The sequence below is a fragment of the Spermophilus citellus genome (assembly GCF_964194105.1).
Source record: "Spermophilus citellus genome assembly, chromosome: 14".
Taxonomy (NCBI): Eukaryota; Metazoa; Chordata; class Mammalia; order Rodentia; family Sciuridae; genus Spermophilus; species Spermophilus citellus.
In genome coordinates, this window is record NC_138194.1 from 51,466,806 (window position 1) to 51,492,859 (window position 26,054).

General features: G+C 39.5%; 1 protein-coding gene across 10 annotated transcripts in view; it reads right to left on the reverse strand.

The window, feature by feature from the left end:
• TPD52 (tumor protein D52) overlaps positions 1-15,943 on the reverse strand; it is a 112,364-nt gene extending 96,421 nt beyond the window's left edge. For 2 of the 10 annotated variants that reach the window (XM_081266293.1, XM_081266289.1), the window contains exons 1-2: positions 15,642-15,892; positions 14,308-14,337 (exon numbers count right to left, since the gene is read on the reverse strand). In XM_081266293.1, coding sequence (XP_081122419.1) covers positions 14,308-14,337; positions 15,642-15,660 — 49 coding nt within the window. In that variant the 5' untranslated portion in view covers positions 15,661-15,892. Of the gene's footprint in view, positions 1-14,307; positions 14,338-15,641 lie in introns of all 10 variants that reach the window. The other 8 variants (XM_081266296.1, XM_081266298.1, XM_081266292.1 and 5 more) reach the window with 7 other exon arrangements.
• Between the last annotated feature and the right edge of the window lie 10,111 nt (positions 15,944-26,054).

Consider the following 26,054-nt stretch of genomic DNA (forward strand, 5'->3'; position numbering starts at 1 on the left):
TTCTTTCTTCTTGGGGGTTTGGGCTTTGGAGACTTCTGAAACAGACTTGTCTGAATAGCCTGCAACAACTCAAGAAAGGAGGAAGGCCAGAACTGACTTTACCTATCCTCGGGCCCCCATTTCAGCAACAAGTGAGACCTGGACATTTTTCCCCATCCAGAGGTAGAAAACTGATGGGGAAGTTGAGAAGCATGTAGGAGCCAGGCCAGGCCAGCCCACAAGAAATTGACAAGCCCACGTTGACACAAGGAAACCCCACCTGGGGCACCAAGACGGGCATGAAATGATGCTGTGAAAACATTTTTCCTTCTCTGCACCCACGCCACCAAAAAACACCCACTACACCAAAAAACACCCACTACATTTAAATCCAAACTGAGACAGGCAAATCCAGCTCTAAACAGGATCTCTTACATGAAAGAAGGCAGGCACAAGCAGGTCTTGGGTTCCCTTTGAACCAAGGAAACCTGATAGTTTGAAGGGCTGCCAACAAAAGCAGTCTGTGTTTCAAGTAAAGGCCTGTGATTGAGAACCTGAAGAGTGACTTGATGGGGTGTGTGCAGGGAGGGCCGACCACTGCTAGTGAATACAGAAAATGAGGTCCTGCTTGAGTTCCACTCTTATTAGAAGTGCTTATGTTCCTGTTAGCATATTTGCCCCTTAATTTACCTGTATATTCAAAGAAACATCGACTCAAGACACTAACAAGTCAATGTAGAAGAGTGCTTAAGACTGCGTAGGTTCTAATAATTAATTTATTTACATATAAACATAAATAAATTAATGAAAGTCTAGTTTCATTAAAATGTCTCACTGCTATGCTCTCCTATACATTTCTTCACTAAAGTTATGCGTAACTTAGGAAAGAAAAAAAAGTTATAATTATGCCAGGTATGGTGACGCACAGTTGCTGCAATCCCAGCAACTCTGAAGGCTGAGACAGAAGGATCATGAGTTCAAAGCCAGCCTCAACAACTTAGCAAGGCTCTAAGCAACTTAGCGAGATCCTATCTCAAAATAAAAAAGGTAAGGGATGTGGTTAAGCATCCCTGGTTTCAATCCCTGATACAAAAGGAAAAAAAAAAAAAAAGGTAATTACTTGAAAACATAAAAAAATACTAAATACATTAAGTACAGCTGATTTGACTTCACAATGCCCAGAAATTGAAGGAAACTGAAGGTGACCACAGCTGTCTCCAAGAACACAGGGCTACACAGTGGCCTGCCCAGGCTTCTGCTGGAATCAACAGAGGTGCACAGCCTCCATAGAACCAAGTTACTTCTTCAAAGGCAGCTACAGCTCCCCTGGGCAGGCTGGGCAGGGGTGAGCAGAACACTTCCTCAGCACTTTCCACAGCTTACCACTGCCTTCTCCCCTCTCCTACATCACAGGGGCTTCTCTCTCCAAAATGGCCTACAGCAAAACCAAAGATTTTGCTCTCCAGGTACCATAACATTCCACCCATGATTAACTCAATAATTCTCAGCCAAAATTCCATCCCTTATTTGAGATTTGGTATTATTAAATAAATCAACTTCATTTTGGCAAATTAATGTCTATAACAAATTCATTTAAAATAAGGTCTTTCTACATTAGAAACAGGTAGTAAGACTGCAGATAAACTCAGTGATTTGGGGTAGTTTCTTAATCCTCATGAGCTTTAAACTCCCACATCAGTAAACAGGAAAAGGAAAAGTACATCAGCTGTCAGGGCTGAAGTGAGGCTCAATTAAGGCACTCACCCATAAATGTGGAGCCATAGCCAGGACCTAGGAAGTGCATGATACAAGTTAGTATCACCACCAAACGAAATTGCTTCTTTTCCATACAGTACTAGTTGAAAAGAACTAAAAACTCCAAATTCTTCAGCCCAGACCAACCATCTCACCCTCTGCATTCTCTCATTCACCTTTTCCAACCTTTAAGAAAGAGATGAGTAGAACTGCCACACTATGAAGAGCACAATGACATTTTTCCTTTGTTCACTGTGCAAAGATAAGAGATTTAACATTCTAACTTTAGGAAAATGAACACACCTAAAAAAGTGTGTTACTGTCAAAAGTAAAAAAAGTGATTGGGCAGGCAGGTGTTCTGGTCAAAAGAAGCAGGAGAGTCAGAAAGACACAGGCCCAACCTGCATGTCTCCTGAATTCTAGGCCCAAGCAAGCACAGCAGGAGCAGAAGCTCTGAGCACTGGCCAGTGTCCATGGGGACGATGACAATAAATACCACAGAAGTCCAGGTCCTAGGATGAAGCCAGATTAGAATCAACAACTGACTCACCACTTTCCCTCAAAACCTTTATTTGAGAAAGAAAAATTCAAAATTTCCTGTTCATCTTCTAATAAGTTAAAATGACAATAACATTAAGGGAAAGCTATTGTGGCCTCTATTTCTCTGCTGGCCCAGAGAAACCCAAAAAGTTAAGCTAACCAATAAAAAATGATTTTCTTAAGTCATCAATTAACAATTTGAAATGTTTCTTTTAAACCTTGAAGCATTTCTCCCACCCACACTAAATCAGCTTTGAAAAAGCAATGAAATGAATAATAAATGAACATAGTAAGTGAAATCCATTTTCAGAAGTTATTTTTCTCTTATTCCTGCACAGAAAAATAAATTAATAGGATACATAAAGCACACTGAATAAGTTCATAAAATTCCTAAAACAGAAACAAGACAAAAACACTTGAGTTCCATTTTAATGGCTCCAAATGGGAAAAGATAAAAAGAGAAAGGGAATTGGTGAAGAAAAAGGATAGGAAAGTAAGAATGGGAGGTAGAAGCCCTGAAAGAAAGGCACCTGCAGAGAGGAAAACAAGAAAGTGGACACACTGATTTGAGGTTTGCACTTCCTTAGACGTTGGAGAAAATGAGCAAAGTTATCTGGAGCATTTTGAGAAGTTGGCTATCTCAACAGACTTACCTCCTTTCATTATGAGTAGAATAATTGCACCAGGAGAATGTGCTCTGCAGAGACCTCAGCCCTGGCCAGAGCCCTATCGGAGTCCCCTCTTGGGGAATTTAAAACAATAAAAAGGAAGAGAGTTTGGGAAGGAATTCTAAAGATCCTAAACAAGAAAAATCTGTCATGTTATCTTTACTATGAGTCAAATTTTCACTGAATCCCTGAAGCAATGAGCAGTAACAATCCATTTAAAATCACCAGGCAAGGCAGACAGGGCAAACAGGTTTATCTTCCAAAGATGACCTGAAGGAAAGCGCTGACTTTCACCCGAGTTAGGGAACTGGCACTGCAGAATGAAAATCATTTCTCAAAAAAACATGAGCAAGACTATTTGATAAATCCAGACACCACACAAATCAATCCCATCGCCAAGACCCTCCATGAGGAAAGCAGGTACTCACAACTTCAGTTTGCCCTTTGAAACCGCTGGTTAAATTTTTTTAAAATAACAGCAGTACAATTTTGCTCTAACGTCACCTCTAGGCTAAATTGCTTCTCTGGTGATCAGACCACCCAAGGAAAGCATAAAACTTTCACCAAGGAAATAGTTAATAAGTGCTTATTCTCCGCAACACTCTTACACATTGAAGTGAATTATTGCTTACAGACTTGAGCTCCCTGAACCCACACAGGGTAGACGCAGATCACCTCTCACTTTTCTCTTCTTATAAAGGGCACTAATCCCACTCCTGCGGGCTCCCAAATGACTTCACTCCAAATATCACATTAGAGATTAAGACTCCCACATGTGAATTTAGGGAGGAGTTCAAACATTCAGTCCATAGCAACCTTCAAATCCAAGTTCAAAGGTCATCTTTGGGTTCTTTTCTGATGACCCCAGCAGAAGCTGCTCACTTCCTCCTTGGCAGGGTTGTGTGACTCTCACAACATCCATTTCCCCACAGCGGCCCAGTTGCATGTTTGTTTCCTCCAGACTGGCCGATGAGTCTGGGGACAGTCATTCTATCCTATTTGTCCCTAAATAAATAACATGTTGATAATTTGTATTTGGAACCACAGAGTCAGCATTCCCCAGAAATACGTGCCACTCAGTTTCAGAACTGGTGTCTATGGAGCACCAGTGCTACTCAACAGATTTTTTACTTAATTTTCACAAATATTTAAAGTACCGACAATCTCAATAGAGGTTTAGCAATGTATCCAATGTCTCATAAACAGAAAATGATGAAGTCAAATTCTGAACCCAGGTGATGCTTCACATTCTGCACTCTGCCCGAACATATACAGTTAGCTCTGAAGCACAAAGACAGACATGCAGGTCATCTGCTTCTTAGAGCTGCCATTAGTAGCTTCTACCATAGCTATGCTACTCTTGAACACCACTTTTGGAAACAAAAGAGGCTGTATAACTTTGAGGCAATATAATAGGTAAGGACGTCGTGTACGCTATATCAAGGCATCACAGATCAGAAGTGCAAGCTCTATGCCAAGCTCTCTAAGTGTGCCAAGCTCTGTGTCAAGCTCTGTGTCAAGCTCTCCATCTGTGCCAAGCTCTATGTCCCTGAAGTTATTATTACTCCATCCCTTCACGCCTGGTTGTTTCCTTTCCTATCAACACCTGCTCCCTGCCTGTTGTCAAGATTTTTAAAAAATGAAACCAGAATAGCATTTAGAACAGAACCTGACATACAGAAAATACTCAATAAATGTTGCAGCTACTGGTAATAGTAGTATTACTAAAACACTCCCTAAACCTCAGCTGGAAAACTTTAGCAAATAAAACACAGGACTGAAGCTGTGTCCCTCCAGATTTCAATTTTGCTTAAATTACTTGTAAGGAAAACACTTCTAAAGTGTTAGAACACGTTCCTATCCCTCCAAACTGCGCAGCAAATGTAAATTAAGTTTTTCTTGGAACCCAGGTTATTTTGTTAGAGACAAGAGGTTTGGGATGAAGTTTTTGTACAGCTCTCTACATCCAGAAGAGTAAGTCTGGGGAAGCCGTGGTCATTCAGATTGCTTCCCCATCTGCCAGTCCTAGCTCCTACACCACCAGGACTCAAAGGAGGTAAGAGGTAGGAAAGTTAGTAGGAGCTCTGAAAGACCACGTGGCACCATCACCTGGGACGACAATACAGAGAATCTCCCCATTCAGGTTTCATTTTCTGTGGTTTAGTTACTCTGCTTCAACACAGTATGAAAATATTCAATGGAAAATTCCAGAAGTAAATAATTCATAAGCTTTAAATAACTTCTAATATAGTATAATGTTTTAATTATTCTATTTTTATTAGTTATTATTGTTAATCTCTTACTATGTCTAATTTGCAAATTAAACACTCTCAGGGACTATACACACACACACACACACACACAGAGGATAAAGCAAAGTACATACAGGATTAGGTATGATCCACAGTTTCAGGCATCTTCTATGGGCCCTAGGATGTATCTAATCTCCATGGATAAGAGAGACCCTCTATAGGAGGTCTTTCCTTTGCAAATGTCCCAGATAGGCAAATTTTGCATTTTCATTTGTTTTTTGTTTTGTTTTGTTTCCATATCTTAGAGCCATATCCCAGCCCTTTTTCTATTTGGAGACAGGATATCGAGACTTGCCCAGAATGGCTCAAACTTTCAATTTTCCTGCCTCAACCCCCCAACTAGCTGGGATTACAGGCAGGTGTCACCACACCTGGCTGCATTTTTTTCTTTATTGAGTTTTTGTTCTCTTTTCCTAGTAGCAAGCATTTTTCACTACTGTTAACACACCCTTCTCAGTGACATTCAAAGAAACTACTTCTAAAATGTATTATGACTACACATGTCTCCTAACGTCAGGACACATTAAAAGCAAGTAACTAACTTTGATAGAACAGCATAGAAAGTGTGTTATTAAAAAAGTATTGACAGAGCACTATATCCCACACCCTTTGAAGAATAAAAATTTAGCCAACATTAGCCCTTCTATGTATACATGCACATTTTTACATGTAGAATTCCAAAGCAGAGTTCCAATTTCTCCTCTATTTACAGATCAGATTTTCAGTAGTTATATATAAAACCTTAAGCACATTTGGAACATATACGCCTATCTCCCTGCCAAACCTTTTTCTTTCACTAATTCTTAGCCTTTTCTGTCTACTCCCATCTGACTCTATTTATGCTAGAAGTCCTTCCAGCTGATGTGAGTGTGATATAACAAATATTTATGGAGTACCTACTACACACACCCTTGAACTGAGTGCTGAGAAAATATTCTAGCGACACTTTATTTCTAGCCAAGAACATTTTCCAACAAGTTGGATAAACTATTATCTTTAGGGGCTGAGACTGTGTAGCTCAGTGGTCGAGTGCTTGCCTGGCGTGTATGAGGCACTGAGTTCAATCCCCGGCACCACATAAACAAACTAAATAAACAAAATAAAGAAAAAAAAACTATTATCTTTATTCCTTCAGCCCTCCTGATTGAACCACAAGCTTCATTTCCATACCACAATAGTTCCAATAAACCCTAATTTAATCCTCGTAAATTCATAGTCCAAAACTTTATCAAGGTATAGTATGATTATATTAAAAAATTATGTCATTTTTGAAACAGGCATTTACCTACTTCACAGCTATATCTCAGCCCTTTTTCTTATTTTTTTTCTTTTTTTTCTCTTTTTTTCTTTTTTTTTCTTTTTATTTTTTTATTTTTTTAATTTTTTTTATTTTTTTCTTTTTTTTTTCTTTTTTTTTTCTTTTTTTTTTTTCTTATATTTTTAGACAGGATATCACTAACTTGCCCAGGATGGCAAACTTTCAATCTTCCTGCCTCAGCCTCCCAAGTAGCTAAGAATAACTAATTAAATAAAAATAATTATAGCAATGTACAATATTGAAAGTTGTTTAAAGCTTATGAATTATTTTGAAGGAATTGTTCATGAATTATACATCCCCCACTTGGTTTAGATTCAATTTTGCAATAAGAACATAGCATAGGTGCTATGCTATACATGAAATATATTATGTTATAAGCTAAGGTATGAAGTTAATAGCTTCTCTGACACCATTCTCTTAGAAATTTAGTTTCCAAGAAACTACTTCTAAAACATATTGAGACCACCCATGTGTCCTAAGATCAGGACACATTAAAAGCAAGTAACTAACTTTGATAGAATAGTACAGAAAATGTATTATTAAAAGTATCGACAGAGGTGTCTGGCGCATGCCTAGCACCTGTGAAGCCCTGGGTTCAATTCTCAGCACCATATATAAACAAATAAGTAAAATAAAGGTATTGTGTCCAACTACAAATAAAAAATAAATTTTTTTTTAAAAAAGTATTGATAGAGGACTCTATCCCAAACCCTTTGGAAAATAAAAATTTGAAATTTACAACAGAGATTACAATAATAACAAATAAAATTATAGTAATATACAATATTGTTATTTAAAGCTTATGAATTATTATGAATTATAACTGTTGTTCAATGGGTTTAGATTCAGTTTTGCAATATGAACATAGCTGTTAATATGAAATACGGTTTATATACTAAAGTATATAAATTAATAGCTTCTCTGAAACCACTCTTTTTAGTACTGGTTACAGAAGTATCTAAAGAGAGAAGATAGAAGAGAGGGAGGTATTAAAAGCCACCCAAGAGCCAAGCAATGTATCCAAAAACGTCACCTATAAAACAAAAGAACTCCCACAACTCAACAATAAGTAAACTGACTTAAAAAAAAAAAAAAAGTCAAAGAGCTTGAACATTTCCCCAAAGAAGATACACAGAAAGCCAACAAATATATGCAAAAACACACATTACTTACCATTTGAGAAATGCAAATCAAAACCAAAATGAAACATTACCTTGCACCCATTAGGATGGCAGAAGGGGAGGGAGAAGAGAGGGACAAGGAGAAGGAGAGGGAAGAAGAGGTAAAAAGGAAAGAGGAAGTGTTGGCAAAGATGTGGATAAACTGGGATAATCCTTGGGCACTGATGGTGGGAATATGTACTGGTATAGACATGTGAGGAAATACTGAGGTTCCTCTAAAAACTAAAAATAGAAAAGCCCTACCATCCAACAATCTCACTTCTAGAGATATCTCTAAAGGAAGTGAAAACAGTATTTCAAAGAGATGTGCATGTCCATGTTTACTGCAACATTACTCACAGCAGCCAAAAGATAGAAGCAACATAAATGTCCACTGACAGATGAATGATAAAGAAAATGCAGAGTATGCACACAACATTATTCATCTCCCAAAAGAAAGAAGAACTGTCACTTGCTACAACCTGGATGAACCTTGAGGACTTTATACTAAGCACAATAAGTCAATCTCAAAAAGACAAACACTAAGTGATTCCTCCTTCATGAGGTATGTCAAACAGTAAATTCAGGAATGGCAGTTACCAGGACAGGAGAGAGGGAAAGAAGGAATTGTTGTTCAAAGGGTTTAGATTCAGTTTTGCAATAGGAAAAAGTTCCAGAGGTCTGTTATAAAGTACATATCGTTAACACTACTGTATGTTAAACTTAAAAATTATTAAGATATCACATATTTAAAGCCGGAAACATTTCACCTCCTTGATGTCTCAGGAATTCCATCTTAAAATAATTTCTCTTAAAGCATTATTTGTAGTAGCTGAAATGGAACACAATCGATACTGTAACAGAGAAACATTTAAATGAATATTCAAATGGTGGAAGGGTGAAACCATAAAACATTACAGGTTTAGGAAACATTTATAATGCTATGACAAAGTCTTATTATCTAATAGTACCCTAAACATTAAGATTAAAAAAATATATAATATGAACCTGATGGACATATTATTGGGGTGTTCAATAAAGAAACAAACCAATTTCTGAAAAAAGAGAGAGAAAGGGGACAGAAGACAAACAGCTAGGCTAACACCAGTTCTGTTGAATTCTCACCTATATAAGTTGACTGAATTATTCATTTGAAAATAAAATCTGGCATGAAAAATCTAATCACCAAAAAAAAAAAAGGGAGAGTAATCAGGGGAGTAATCAAGGAAGTGATCCCCTTCCAGGCATTTTTACATTTTATGAAACTACAATAATTTACACAGTTTAGTTGTTGGCAATGAACATATATATCAAGGGGAAAAAATAAGTTAAGAATTTGCAGCTGGGGATATAGCTCAGTTGGTAGAGTGCTAACCTCACACGCACAAGGCCCTGGGTTCAATCCCCAGCATAACAACAACAACAAAAATAGTATATGATAACGTTAGCATTTCAAGTCATAGAGGAAAAATCCACTGAGTGATGAATGGTGTTGAGCAAATGGGTAGCCAAAAGGAAGAAGGGGAGAGGGGGGAGGGGAGAGGGGGGAAGAGGTATTAAGAGACATATTTTACCAGTCACTTTGTTTTGGGATGGGGGGTACTAAGGATTTAACCCAGATTTGCTTTCCCAGTCTTTTTTTGAGACAGGAACTCTCTAAATTATTGAGGGCCTTTGCTAAATTGCTGAGGCTGGCCTCAAACTTGCAATCCTTCTGTCTCAGCCTCCGGAGTCTGGGATTACAAGCATGCACCACCACGCCCAGCCAAAATAAACTCCAGATGGATGAAAGATTTAGATGTAAAAAATAAAATCATAAAAACATAAATTCAAAGTGAGGAAGGCTTTTCTAGGAATGATTCAAAAGTTAGAATCCACAAATGAAGCCGTCAATTAGTATTTCTGGTAGGGGGGAAAAATCACTAAAATAAAAAAAAATGACAAACTAGGAAAAATATGTATTAAAAATTCACATTATGATCAAGAGCTACACATTACAAAACAAGGAGAAAAAACACATAATAGATAAGCTGGCAAAGGTTACTACAACCAGAAACTTCACAGAAAATGAAATCTAGATCTAAAACATATCAGAAGTACAACTAACTTCATATTAAGGATATATGATGAGACACACACACTGAGAAGCCACTTTTCTTCTGTGAGATAAGCAAAGCTGAAAAAGTGTGAGAACAGCCTGGCCACGTGGTGCAGGAAAGCAGACGGTCACACTGCTGGTAGAAGTATAATTGGCACCACTTTTATGGAGCAGAATTTGGCACAATCAAAACTGAACAGTCACATTCTTCTAAGAATTCTTCCTACAGACATATTGGCATTTTTGCAAAATGATGCATATATATGCGTATAGATCTACATACATGTATAGGTATATATCTGCTGAAGCTTTTCAACACACACCATCACCAAAACATTCCATTTTGGCTTAATGATTATTTTGAGCTAAATGACCCTGAATAATAGCAGGGCATTCTGACATCCTTTCAATTCTGACATCTGCAATCAGATGAAACTTACATATGAACAATGTCCTTCCTACACAGGAAAAAAGAAACATTCTTACAGCAAACATAGAAGATAAAGAGAAATCTATACCAACAAATCTTGTTAAACTAACCTTTGTCTTAGTTACTTTTTCACAATTGCCAATCCTAGTATATAAGAACTTAGTCACTTATTTGGGTCTTCAATTTTCTTTTGAGTGGCTCCCCTGTACAGGTAAACTGAATAAATTTGCATACTTTTATAAATGAGTATATTTTTTCTTTTTTAAATTTTTTTCATTTGTTTTAATTAGTTACACATGACAGTACAATGATCTTGACATATCATACATTTGAATCATACAGTGAGTATATTTTTCTTCTGTTGATTTGACTTTATACATTAGCCCATCAGAAAACTCTGAGAAACTAGAGAAGAAATTTCCCTTCCCCTATAAAGCCACACTTAAAATACCCATCAGCAGAGAACAAGTTAACTTACTGAGTCCCAAGCTTTCAATTCTGCAAACATAATAAATATGTAAATATTATTTCAGAGTTACTATAAGTGACATCATTCGTTGCTCAATATAAGTTTTTATAGGTGTTTCACATCTGGGAAGATACAACAAAATGGGTTTAAAATTGCCTAATGCAGACACAAAATAGTATATATATAACAGACATGGCCATTAAAAATGAAGCTGTTCTAGGGGCTAGGGCTGTAGCTCAATGGTAGAGCGCTTGCCTGGAGCATGTGAGGCACTGGGTTTGATAAATATAAAAATAGATAAATATTGTGTCCATCTACAACTAAAAATATTCTTTTTTTAATGAAGCTGTTCTAAGTTGGGCTATAGCTCACTGGTAGAGTGCCTGCCTAACATATACAAGGCTCTGGATTCTGTCCCCAGCATAACAACCACCACAACAAAAAGCTGTTCCATATAATAATATTGTGTTGAGTGATCAGTAAAACAAATACTGTATTTAATGAAGAAAGTTGGGTCCTTAACAATTTATATGCTAGTTTATATAAGACATACATACATGTTTAAGTATATATATGTATCTATACAAACATACATAGAATCTCTCAGGATGAACAGAGAAACTATGACAGCATTGTTATCTAAAAGAAATAATAGCCAAGAGATGAGAATGAGAAAGAGATTTAAATTTTACACCCTTTCAGTCATTTTGAGTTTTATATGGGGTGCATTAATTACTTGAAAATACTAGACAAATGATGTTGAAGTATATTTTTAAGATACATCAAGTTTATTTTTTTTTAAAGTTTAAATGTAGAGCATTCAATAAGACTGCTTTGTGATTTATTTTAAAAGGATAACTATACGGATGAAAACTAAGCAATATGTTAACTATAATTTTCCAGAATAGGATTACAAGTGATTTCATTTTCTTTTTCTGAATCTATACTATTGATTTTTCTAAAATGGACAACTATTCTTGATAACAAAAAACAAAGTAATTCTACATTCAAACATTTTATTTATGAACTTTCATTAAAATTTAAATATCTTTATCATTTTTACCTTTTTGTCTTAGATAAAAAGACATGCTAAAATTATGGTTTCAGCACAGCTGGTAACCACCCAGTTTAAATAAATTTGGGAATGTCTCAGAGGAGAGACAATTTACAATTTACTATTTTACAACAGTCAACAACTAAAGCAGCAATAATTAACCCCAACAGGAAAATAAAATAAGCTTAGCCTGCAACAAAAGGCTCAGGAGCATTGAAGTTTGGGGGATTTGGGTATTCTTTTGTGTTCTAAACTGTGCATGTATAATATTTGTTTTTACTGCACGCATAGATTATTCTGTTTTGAGATCTTGCTAAGAGATCACAACCCCTCCCACCACTCAGCTTTTCCTCCAGGGACTAGGCAAGCTGTTGCATAAAAATAAATGCAGGAAGTGAAGGAGGGCTAACAAAGACATTAGCACCATATGGAAATCGAGAGTGTTGACCAAAGAAATTAATAGCCTAGGTAGATCACAGCCATAGACTGTGAGAAGACCCTCACAATGGTGTCCTTTCTTCTCTATAAATGCTTTACTTTTAAATAAATGACATGCCACATTTGTGTTATACCTAAGGCATAATTACAATGAGGAAATCATAGTGGCAATTATCTTGCAGCCTCTCCTCTGCAGGTTTTTGGCCTCAGAAATCTTCCCCTATCCTCTGAAAGTCATAAAGTTGGCTTTTTTCCTTTTAATTCTAACTATTAAAATTCTTAGTGGCCAGGTGACTATCTCAACTTCAATATAATAATGCTAAACTAAACTTACATAAGAGAATACTTGCATATAAATATTTATTCAGCCTATAAAAGGAGGCAGGAGTTGGGGAGGGGGGTGTTGTTGTTAGTTTTGTTTCGTTTCAACATAAATTATGCTCTAGTTAGCCAGTCACACTGGGAAACGCCTCACACATTAAATGCACTGTGGTTAGCTTAATGCTTAGAAATTATTGAAAGACATTATGCAGTTTAAGGTATTTCAAATCACTGAATGTTTTTTGAACTCTCACTGTAAGCAGAGTATTGTATATAAGGACTGGGTATAGAAGAAAGTAGAAAAATATTCTGGTCTTCCTACAACACAACATTAGAATATATGGCTGAAAACACAAAGAAAAGAGTTCCTTTTTTAAAACTTTGCAGCTGTTAAAATTTCCAGCAATGGACAGATTTTGAGATCTTATAAGGTTTAAACAGGGCATTTTCAATAAAGAATGCATGTAAGGAAAGAGGGCATTTAACTTTGTAATCAGAGTTTTGGTTTTTAAGAGACAAATTTAAGAAAACTTCAGGCACATAAGAAATAAAGAAATCATAAAAATTTTATGATTTGGTTTGAAATAATTTGAAAAAAAATCACCACAATTCAAGAGACAATCACAAAGTTTTATAAATCTTATCTCAGTCAACAGTTTGCTAATGAACAGCAAATTCAAACATTTCACCTTGTTCACTTTAAGCCAGACATCTTGATACATATTCATTTAAGACAGATCCCTTTGTGCTACCAGTTCAAAGGCCTTCGAAGTAAACTTATCCACTAAGCCCAACACAGCCTTATCAGCAACTTTCTTTACCTAACCGCAGAGTTCTGCTTCTTGAGAAATAGGGAAAAAGAGACATGAGGCAGTGGGAAACAAGAGATCAATTTGGAGAGAGACAGAGGTTCCCGTTACTGGAACCTGCTCTTGGATACCTTTCCCTCACATTTTAGCCAGTCAACACACTGCTGAGCACTAACTGTATGCCATGAGAACATACAGATGAAATGACAGGCAGACAGAAGCAAAAGTTTAAGAAAAGGCCATATGAATCTAGCATGGCAAAGCATAGGAGTAAGCCAACGGACCTTCCCAAAGCAGGGAACTCCTCTTTATCATTGTCCATCACATTAAAAAGGTAGATTTCCCTAGCCCTCCAGGATGGACAATTAAAAACAAGGACTAACTTAACTAATGACTATCTCAACCGACCAAAGACACCATCTGAATATTATAGACTTGCCTTAAGCCAAAGGATTAAACTTTCTTAGAATTAGAAACTTTAAAAAAAATTCTATAAAATCATAGACAGTATGTAAGCAAGCTAGAATATCGCAGTAATACTGCAATTGTTACCACGCAAAGCAGAACACACAACATATTAAAACTAATCAGTCCAATCACCTTTATCAAACAGCTGTTTAAACTACTTTGGCATGTACCAAGCTCAGTTACTCTAAAAATCTCATTTATGTTAAAAGCAAATTTATGTTAAAAACAAATGAGTATACAAATATCCATGTACATGTTTACCTCTGCCATCACCCACATTAAAAACCAGAGTTGGGGGGCCACAGTGGCCCCCAAGTCTTCTAACAATACATATAAAACCTATGTTGAGATTTCTTCACTCATTTGAGGGTCTACTATGTACAAGTCACCATGCTGCCCAACCAACCACACATGATCAAAGATGGAATGTTCTGACCTTAAGAAGCTAAAAACAGGCTGAGGATATGGCTCAGTGGTATACAGCTTACCTAGCATTCCTGAGACCCTGGGTTCCTCCCCTAGCATAAAACAAAAAAAAAAAAAAAAGCTGAAAATCTAGCAGATAATGTATGCATGCATATAAATCATATAGATACATATATAATGAATAATATGTGTATGTACAAAACATATTGTACATAAGATTTATAAGCATTCACATGGTAAGTGTGAAATTAATTTGAGGGGTTGGGAGGAAAACAAGTGTCAGAGGATTCCACGGATTCTATCTTACTAGCTATCAGAAGTAAAAGACAAAACAGTATATGTGGAATATGGTTTTATTTACATAAAAACTCATCATGAAGGCAAATACTGCAAGAAAATAAGCAAAAATCGTTAAGTGTTGTGTTTGGGCTCAAAACAGGAATGATTCCTATTCCTACTTCCCAAATGTTACCTTGTTATCTTTTCTTAGCATTTGTATATCTTTTTAAAGGCCTGCCATGCATATCTACGTTAGTCTGGTTTATTATCAGCAGAGAGATCTCTAGGATGAAGCAATATTTAAATCTAAAAATTGTGCCCTAATATTACCACACCTCATACAAGGATTCTCTTCAAGGCAATTTCACTTAAGTTACCATCTTAAAAAATAGAGCTACGGTAAATTAAGGGGTCTGTCCTGTGGGATTTCACCTTGCTGGAAAAAAAGAAAACCCTCAATATAAAAAGCTCCCTCCCGCACACCACCACCCCCCAAATTAAACCCACAGACACCACTCCACAATTTGGGAACACCTGGTATGTCAAATATCTTACTTCCAAAACCATTGCCACAGGATCAAAGACCACTAAAAATCTTAACCAAGCACCTAAACTCCAAGTAGGCAAAAAGTCTTTTAACAAGTCAGGTGCCCATTCTGAGGTCCTTATTGAGGGACAAAAAAAAAAAAAAAAAAACGACTCACAGCCCCCCAGTTCCTGGTTCCCATCACTTGTAAGCTCTAGCTATACTGTACGCCCAAAGCGTTGGGTGCTTGGCCAGCACCTCCTCTGCATCCCAGAATCTTCTCTCCCTCTCCCTCCTTCCTATAGGTCTTTTCCCCTCTCTCTCCATTTCTCCCCAACACACACACACACACACACACACACACACACACACACACTCACACATACCCAAGTACCGATTCCGCCCGCCAGGGCAGCTCCCTCCAGCTCAGCCACCCCAGGATGCCGGATCTGGATCCGGGATAAGCAACTTGCGGCTCCGGCCGGAGAGGCTCAGCACCTGCCCGGCCGCCCCGCAGCCCGGCGCCGAACCCGCGCCCGCCGAACGCCCCCGCCCCGGGAGCCGCGGTGCCCGCCGCGGCCGCGCGCTCACCTTGCTCGCTGCGGTCCATGTCTCCCGCCGGCCGCCTCGCGTCCTCTACGCCTCTGCCGCCCGCAGCCCGTCCGCCTCCGCCTCCGCCCCTGCCAGCCACGCCGCGCCCGGAGCTCCTCCTCGCCTCCGCCGCGACTCCGACGAAGTCCCCACCCCCTGAGGCGACGGGCGCGGCGGCACCGCCCGCCCGGGGCGGGAGCGCTTACCCGGGGCGTCACCCGACCACCTGACCCGCGACCTGTGCGCTCCGCCACGTCGGCGCGGGCGGGCGGTGCCCGGCGAGGCGGGCGCGTCGCGGCTGGGGCTCGGGCAGGAAATCCGCCGGGAGAAGGGAGGAGGACGGCCGCGAGGAGAGGTTCACCAAGGAGGCCGCGTGGAGAGGGCTTGGGAACCGAGATGGCGTTGGTGTAGCTCCACCAAGTTATTTATAAAAATCAAAAGTTTCCTCCGGGGCTTTGCGGGTGCCCTTTCTCCGCCTCTGGGAGCACCTGTTCTCATGCACTTGTAGAGTAGAAACCACAGGAAGGGTATTTGGAAATGCCAGTGGCTCTTTTTTCCCCTTTAGTCTCCATATTCTCAATACCCTGTGATATCTTCACTAACTAGGTCAAAAACCAGCAGAGGCGAACATTACAAAAGATCTCTGGAAAATAATAGTCCTTTCTTTTCATAGAATCTACGGATTTTTTAGGTGACCAATTAGGAAGAATTTCATGTCATAAGAATGTGAGTGTTCTGAGTAGCAGGACTGGAGACAACACTCAAGTGAATTAAATGAAATTAATCAACCACTGGGCAGAAAATATCAGCAGGGATCTTTGAGACATGCATTTTTAGACTTCATGTTCATTGATCAAACGTCTGTTTGAAGTTACTATGACAATACTTTCAATTATCAGCATTGGCACTCTGTTTTCAAGGTGTTTTACAGGTTACTCCTCTTCCACGCATTTTGATTATATAGGTCCTAAGATGGTACCTCAATTTCATTAGCCATCTGAGACGCGAGTGCCTTTGTGTTACCTGTGGAGACTCTGGGGCTCTTGACCTTCAGCTCTGAGCGTTGTATAGTACTCCTCAGACGCTAAGCTTTTGTTAGTATTACTCCTAGTTATGGAAAGTGGCTCCTTGCTTTCTCTTTATAGACTATTGCACTGTATGTATAGTGTAGCTGCTTCTGGTCAGAATCTCCCCAAAGTCTTCTCTTTGTTGAAGTGTATTCTGTTTACCCCAACTTGGTATGGTATTGACTCCTCTCACTGCACCTGGCTTGTCTCTTCTAGCACTTAATCCTGATGGCTGTCCCTGGCTCCAGCCTGTCACAGTTTTATCTGTTTCACAATTCAACTATGTTACAAGTTCCGGAGGACAAGGATCATTTTGGTCATCTTTGCATCCCTGTAATTACACACATATGTTATAATCTGGATCTTGAATGTCTCCCAAAGACTACGTGTTCAACGCTTGGTCCCATGGTACTGCTATTGGGAAATGTTAGAACCTTTAGGAAGTGGGCCATATTAGGAGGTCATTAGATGGAGGTGGACATGCCCCTGAAGGGGATAGTGGGACCTTAGCTCCTTCTTCTCTTTTTCTTCTTGACCATGATGTTGTTGTGAGCTCCCTCCATGATAGTGGTACCTTGCCAGGCCCAAACAACAGAGTCAACTGATCATGGACTGGGACCTCGACAAACTGTGGACCAAAATAAACCTTTTCTCTATAAGTTGATTATCTCAGACATTTTGGTTGTAGTGACAGAAACACACACACACACACACACACACACACACACACTAAATAGGTGTTGTAATTTTAGCTTTCAGAGTAAGGTATATTGTATAACAAGGTATACTGTCTTGTCTCTGCTACCAATCCAATATTTGTAACAAAGAAGTGAAATGGTATGCTTTTAAAAAATATATTTTTGTGGTCACAGTGGTGCTGACCTATAATTCCAACAGCTCAGAAAGCTGAGGCAGGATCTCAGGTTCAAAACCAGCCTCAGCAACTTAGGGAGTCCCTTAACAACTTAGCGAGAACTTGTCTCAAAAAATAAAAGGGCTTGGCACATGGCTCAGTGGTTAAGCACCCCTGGGTAAAATTCCTGGTACTAAGGTAAATAAATACATAAGTATTCTTAATATAAATATATTTTAAAATAAATTTTGGCATTGGAAGGAAATTCTATAATGTGTTAAAGAATTTTGACTAGATGGAGCTGGGGCATAGCTCAGAGAGGGGACACTTACCTAGCACATGCAAAGCCCTGGGTTCAATCCCCAGCACCACACACACACAAAAAGAATTCTTGATTTAGCTACTGCTCCATCTATTTCATGGAGATAAACATCTGGAAAGACAATCTCTCAGGCTATGAACTAATTTGTGTAGAAATGAATGACACTTGAAAATGAGTATTGGCTAAAACACCGTTCAATTCACTATGTAGTGATGGATTTGATTTATATGAATGTTGAAAGGCAAAAATGTTATATTTTGAAAAGTTTATGTACTTGTTCACACATGGCAGCTTTCTCATTTTCCTTCTTGAAAGAACCCAAATATTGTTTGGGAAAGCAATGTGCCCAGCTGACGCACTGAACACTTCAGACTCCCTTACTGCTAGGGGTAGCTCTCTAAGTCATTAATAACCAATTAGATGTAAGCAAAGTTTGCCAGTAGGAATCTCCAGGAGCTGGGGTTGTGGTTCAGTGATAGAGCATTTGCGTAGCACGTGTGAGGCACTGGGTTCAATCCTCAGTGCCACATTAAAAAAAATAGATAGACAGATAAAATGAAGGTATTATATCAATCTACAACAAAAAAATATTTTTTAAAAAAATGAATCTTCAAGTAAATATTTATAATGAAAACAGACTCCACAATATTATTTTCCCCTTTGCCCTTCCTGCATGGAGGAGCAGCAGCTGCCATCTTGCAAATATGAAGAAGAAAGACACAAGGTAAAGATGGCAGCCAGAGCAGAAAGGCAAAAATAAATAAATAAATGAGTATTTAATGGCATCACAGATTTGGTTCCTACAGGAGAAAAACAAATATTCCACTCTTTTAAGCCACTGTAGTTGGTTGGATTCCTGTTACATGGAGCTGAAAGCAATCCTGATAAAGAGGGGATATTTTAAATCCTCTTCTGGCATATACCCACAAAGATGGGTTCATGCAATCCTGAGCCTTAGGCAAATAGTACCTTAATTTTCACTGTAAGGTTAAATAAGTTCTTTTTGTTCTATGAACAACCTAACACATAAATATTTCCACAAAAGCTTGCTTTTCTCTTTTGTCTTCTAATTAATTTCCCCCGCTGACAACCAGACCCTTCACTTACAACTCTGTTTCTTCTAAAATGAACAGAGCTAATAGCCTTCTGAGGAATCTTTGGAGAATGGTTAGCACTTAAACAAAGGACCTGGGTGCAGTTAGCTGAGCCACACTTAAAAGGTTCAGAACAAGAGAGAGACGCTAGATTTACTTTGCTGTGTTACTATTGTTATTGGTGGGTGACATGGATTTTTTTATTTTTATTTTTCAAAACACTCACTCATTGATGAAATTTCTACAAGAAACTGTAGACTTCTCCCAAAACAGATGGATTGAAGCAAGTAAAAGTATTAAAGAGGACAGACAAAATTTAGAGGCTGGGAATGTAATTCAAAGTTCAGTGATCATGCACTTAGATCATGCACTTAACATATGAAAAGCCCTGGGTTTAATCTCTGGCATAAATAAATAAATAGAGGTTATATAGGTATAAACTTCTACACTGTGTCTTCCTTATACACATCCCTCAAAATGATAACCAGCAGAAATCACACAAAATGTGTGGATATTAGGATGTTTTCTTCAGGCCCACCCTCATATTGGGGGCAAGAGTACAAATGGAGCCCTGACTTTCTCTTCTGTTTTCCATTTTGCCCTGTCCTACATCAGTGTGAGCCTGGCCCACTCCTCTGGATACAGACACCTTACAACATATCCCATATCCATCCACCCTCTTCCATCAGCTGCCTCTTGGCCATACTGCCAGCCTCCAAAAAGATTGTCTTGGGGAAAAGTTTGGAGGCCCTGACAGCCTATGCGGGTCAGCGTAGGAAGGAGATTTCAGAGTTTCAGGTACCTGGTGCGTGCTCTATAAAAAGTGTGCAGGTATGAATGTAGATGTTTGGTGCCAAGGACTCTCCTCCTTGGAGAGATGCACTGGTAGGCAGTCTTTAAAGCTCGGGGCCCATACATGGGTTCCCAGGAGCCTAGATCTAGAGTTGCCCCCTAAGATAAAGGATGTGTCATTCAATATGAATTTCGGATAAATAACAAGTAATTTTTTAGATTAAATACATCTATCCCCAAAGTATTTGTAACTTGCTTATACTGAAAAAAAATTATTCCTTATTTATTCAAAAGTCTTAGGCATCATATGTTTTTATTTGCTAAATCTGACAACCGTGTATCTAAGGACAGTAGGACTCACTGATTCATCCAACAAGCAAAGGCAGATGATACCACAATTTTGAAAGTTATCATACAGGAGAAGGGCAGACTGTTCCTGCTTAAGCCATGAAAGTAAATGAGAGGGTGAGGATCAGGAGATCCAAGATATTAAGAACAAATTTTGTAGAAAAATCAGTTTAATGTCAGGTAATAAACATTTAATTGATCAAGAAAACAGGAGAGCCGTCTTCTTGTACTCTCGGCTATGAAGACTAACTGTGGATATGAGATAAACAACTAAAAAAATGTGTAGAAATGGGTATTGGCAGGAAAGAGTACTTAACACTAATACAAGTTGGACACATAAATTCCTAAACATTAACAGGAAGCTATCTCACATTATTGATTTTGGCTATGTTAAGAAAAGCCATAGACCACTTAATCTTCCCTGTATGTTTTTGAGCCACTTTGAATTCTGTGTATTTATCAAATTGTGTTATGAGAGCTGGGTGGGGAGGGAAGCACAGGGAGAGATGGGACCCCTTTTCCTCTGTGGTCTCTGCTATCAAGCATTTTTATACTTTCAACCATCCTTTAAATGACCCAGGGTATAAATTACTTGTATATCGATTCAACAACTAAACAATTAATAATATTCTAAATTTTTTTTAAAACAAAATTTTAGTTGTAGATGGACACAATATAAATATTTTTATTTGTTTATTTTTTGTGTGGTGCTGGGGATGGAACCTAGGGTCTCACGTGTGCAAGGCAAGCACTCTACCACTGAGCTACAACCCCAGCCCTATATTCTAAAATTTTTAACGGATGTTCGGACTTAGTGTCTTACAGATCATTTCATCCTGCAAGTGTGAGTAGTTTTCCAGCGTAACAGTGATCCTCTTGAAGAAATGGTGTAGGTTCGAATAGCAAGAACCCAGGGTGAAGGCTGAGGAATACCTGTGTGTGTTAGTGTCACTAAAACACAACACTGCAAGACCAGATACAACTCAGAACATGAGAACAGGTTCAGCTGAATCACCACTTAAAAGTCATGCCAGCAACACACAAACAGACACACACACACACATCATCATCATCATCATCACTTAAACCATCCCAGTCCTGGGCTTCTCACATAGCCTTCTCTGATTCACTATCCTCATTTCTAAAACCTGAAGTTATATCTTGGGTTTAAAATGCTATATTACACATATTCCATTAATTTTTTTTCAATTTATTTTATTAGGATATAATTCACACACTATAAAATTCACCCTTTTGAAGTATATAATTCGTTGATTTTTAGTGTATTCATGACATAGATTCATGTTTTACCTCCTCCCATAGCTACAAACTCACAGTAAGGGGACAACCTACAAGGACAAAGAGACTATGAGAGGATACACAGTGATCATTGATCTTTCAGATCTGAAAAAAAAAACCAATGCTAAGCTGGCAGAGGAGAAAGCCAAGACCATTCTAATTTACACCACAGAACTTCCAGAAAGCTTTGGGACTTGGCATCAGGTATCTTTGCTGCAGAAAGAAAGACTCAAAACAAGAGGATGGTTTGAATGTCCACTTAAGAAGGAGTTAAGTCCCAGGTTCCTCCCCTCCTCTGCAAAGAAAACCAAAATGATTTTTTTGAAGAAGGGAATTGAATAATCTCCTGATGCGAGGACAGTTAGTAAGTACATTTGATGGTAAGGATTTCCTACTGGAAGATGAGAAATCCATTAGCAGGCACATTATGAATGGTGAGATCCCCAACTTCCCTCTCCTTGTTTCCCAGAATGCAAACAGCCAGCACCACATCCTGAAAGCAGGATATTGAAAGATCCATCTCTCGTGGATTCGACTAACCCATGAGGAAAGAACTAAAAAGATTCATATTGGACAAGCCAGGTCACTGTATCTTCAAACTCATGGTCCACAGGACTTTCCCAGGTACCCAGAGGAACCAATCAGGTGCTTCATGCCTAGGGCAAGCAGTTGGAAAATAGAGACCAAACTTATCACAATAAAAAGGTAACTTACATGAAATAAACTTTACAAAGAGGAGAAAATGGACTTTAAAAGCTCTCATTAAGATCCTGGGGCCGAAACATGGACTCCTGAGGCACTTCCCGATCTGAGGGCCCAAAGATGGAAGTGCACCTGAGGAACTTCCAGATCTGGGGACCTAAACATGGACGTGCGCCTGAGGAACTTCTGGATGCTATGGCCTAAACATGGAAGACTGAGGAACTTCTGGATCCGAGGGCCTAAAGATGGACATGCACCTGAGGAACTTCCAGATCTGGGGGCCTAAACATAGATGCCTGAGGCATTCCAGATCCTGGGGCCTAAACATTGGACGCCTGAGGCACTGCCAGATCCTAGAGCCTAACCATGGATTCCTGAGGAACTTCCGGACCCAGGGGCTTAAACATGGACGTGCACCCAACAAACTTCCGCATCCTGGGGCTTAAACATGGATGTGCACCTGAGGAACCTCCAGATCCGTGGGCCTAAACATGGACACCTCAGGAACTTCCGGATCCTAGAGCCTAAACATGGATGTGCACCTGAGGCACTTCTGGATGCTACGGCCTAACCATGGATGTACGCCCGAGAACTTCTGGATCCGGGCGCCTAAACATGGACGTGCACCTTTGAAACTTCTGGATCCGGATCCAGGGGCCTAAACATGGATGTCTGAGCAACTTCCGGATCCGGGGGCCTAAACATGGATGTGTGCCTGAGGAACTTCCAGTTGCTATGGCCTAAACATGGAGGACTGATAAACTTCCGGATCCGGGGGCTTAAACATGGATGTGCGCCTGAGGAACTTCCGCATCCGAGGGCCTAAACATGGACACCTGAGGCACTTCCGGATCCTAGAGCCTAAACATGGATGCTGAGGAACTTCCGGATCCGGGGGCTTAAACATGGACATGCGCCTCAGGAACTTCCATATCCGAGGGCCTAAACATGTACGCCTGAGGCACTTCCAGATCCTAGAGCCTAAACATGGATGCTGAGGAACTTCTGGCCCCGGGGGCTTAAACATGGACATGCACCTGAGGAACCTCCAGATCCGTGGGCCTAAATATGGACGCCTGAGGAACTTCCGGATCCGGGCGCCTAAACATGGACGTGCACCTTTGAAACTTCTGGATCCGGATCCGGGGGCCTAAACATGGATGTGTCCCTGGAACTTCTGGGTCCTTGTGCCTATAAAGGGCAAGGCATGACTCTCAGAAGGGACGTGGCCCATGAAGGGGAGTTGAGTATGGGGCCTGTTGGTGGGTAGACTGAGCTGTTGCACCCTGAACTTGAATCTAACGGTGGCCTCACTTCCCGGCCTTCCCCTGGGTCTCACTTCCTCCCCTTCCAGGCGGTGCTGAGGAGGAAGTGAGACCAGGAGCAGGGGCCAAGCCCTGAGGAGGGATATGGTCTTTCTCCTGGCTTAACCAGGCGCCTAGCCTTGCTGGGGACAGGGACATCTTATGACACTGGCTGTCTCCTGCATCCCTGCCCCAGGACCTCAGGGACCACAGGCGGGGAGACGTTGACATGATTCTCTCCTGGCCGTCGACCCTCAGCCCTGGGGTCTGCCCAGGGAGAGCTCTGTCTCCCAGAGGGTCAGGGGGCCCCTGTGACCTACTGCTCCTTACCCACTGTCATCCTGGGTGAGCACAGGTTAGGACACCAGATGCTACTGAGAGTGACATCTCCTGGATGGGTGGCTGGGACTTTGCCTCTGTCTCCAGGCCTCAGACACTGGATGATCCCTCCCAGAGATGGAAATAACCCCACACTGCCCAAGACGTATTTTTAAGCTTTGGATTTTGAAATTTTCCTGCTGCCACCTTCTTTGTGAAGCCAGTTTTTTTTAACAGAGACAATATTCCAGGGGGAAAAAACAAAACAGGGAGTCAATCAAACCAAGCTGACACATCTGGTCCCCCAAGAGAAATCTGGATTGGGGGGAGAACAGCCATTCTCAAGTGGCGAAATAGTGAAGTTCCCTGGTCCTTATTTTGTGTAAGAAAAATGAATAATCTGATGTTAACTCATCAAATTATTTTTGATGAGTGCTTGGCTTATAGGAAAAATGATTCTGTTTTATGAAGTGTTACCTGATTTTAAAATTTAAAATAAAGCCAATTAGGATTCTTAAAAAAATAAAAATAAAAGAAATAAAAGCTCTTATTATATATTCAGAGAGATAAGTGAAGACATCCTATGACTGAGGATGTAGTTCAGTGGTACAGTGCACACTCCACATGCACAGGGCCAAGGTTTAACTCCTAACACTAAAAAGAAAAAAATTAAAAAGCAAATATTCCAAGCATGAAACAAAAATAATTTGCTATATGAAAAAGGGAACATTTAGAGAACAAAAAGTTCTTCAAAATTCAATAGATTATAATAGACATTAAAACTCCTACAGTAACCAATCTGGAAAGCAGTATGGAGATTCCTTGGAAAACTTGGAATGGAATCACCATTTGACCCAGCTATCCCACTCCTCGGTTTATACCTAAAGGATTTAAAAACAGCATACTCCAGTGACGCAGCCACATCAATGTTTATAGCAGCACAACTCACAATAGCTAAATTGAGGAACCAAACTAGATGCCCCTCAATAGATGAATGGATAAAGAAACTGTGGTATATATACACAATAGAATATTACTCAGCATTAAAAAGAGAATAAAATCATGACATTTGCAGGTAAATGGATGGAGTTGGAGAATATTGTGCTAAGTGAAGTAAGCCAATCCCAAAAAACCAAAGGCCGAATGTTTTCTCTGGTAAGTGGATGCTGATCCATAATGCGAGGGATGGAGGAACTTTGGATAGGGCAAAGGGGAGGGAGGGCAAGGGAGAGGACATGGGGGTAGGAAAGATAGTGGAATGAGATGAACATCATTACCCTAGGTGCATGCATGAAGACACGAATGGTGTGACTCTACTTTGTGTACAACCAGAGAAATGAAAAATTGTGTTCCATATGTCTACTATGAATTGAAATGCATATCATATATATCAAATTAGAATAAATAAATAAATTTAAAAAACACAACTCCTGCAGTAGGTAGAGACTGTGTCCTAATCCTCAGAGCCTATGGCAAAAAAAAAAAAAAAAAAAAAAAAAAGACTTTTCAGACTCTAAGGTTTGAGATCTTGAGATGGGGGAACTCTCCTGGATTATTGGGTGGGCCAAATCTAATTGCATGAGGTCTTAAAATATGAGAATCTAATGGCCAGAGGTTGGGAGATACTGCAGCAGACAAAGAAGCAAGAGAGATTAGAAGGCATGAGAAGAACTTGACCCATTGTTACTGGCTTAAAGAGAGAGGAAGAGGCATGAGCTAAGAACTGTGGGTAGATATAGAAGCTAAAAGATCCCTTTGCTGACAGCTATCCAGAGAGCAGGATGTCATTCTTACAATTACATAAAACTGAGTTCTGCCAACAGCATGAATAAGCAAGAAACATATTTTTTTCCAAGTCTCCAGAAAAAGTGTAGTTCTCCAGCCAACTTGTTTATTCCAGTGCAACTCTTGATAGATTTCTGAGCCTCAGAATTATAAGATGATACATTTGTGTTATTTCAACTTACTTCATTAAGTAAATTTCCCAGAGTAGACTAAAAAAAGAGAATTAGAAGTCTGATCCCAGAGATCCAACATTCCACAAAAGGGTTCAAGAGAGTAAGATGGAGGAGAGAAAAAAACGGAAATCATCAGTGAAATAATTCAGACTTGATTTCTACATTGAAAGGGTTCACTGAGATCCCAGAGTAAGGCACATATTTATGAAATTCAGAACACTGGAGACAAGTAACTACAAGTTCTAGAGATGAAGGGGAAAAGGTCATAATGAAAGTAGAAGGAATAATAAGAGCACTGAACTTTTAAACAAAAGTAAAAGACATTGAAGACTTGCCTTTAATTTGCCAAAAAAAAG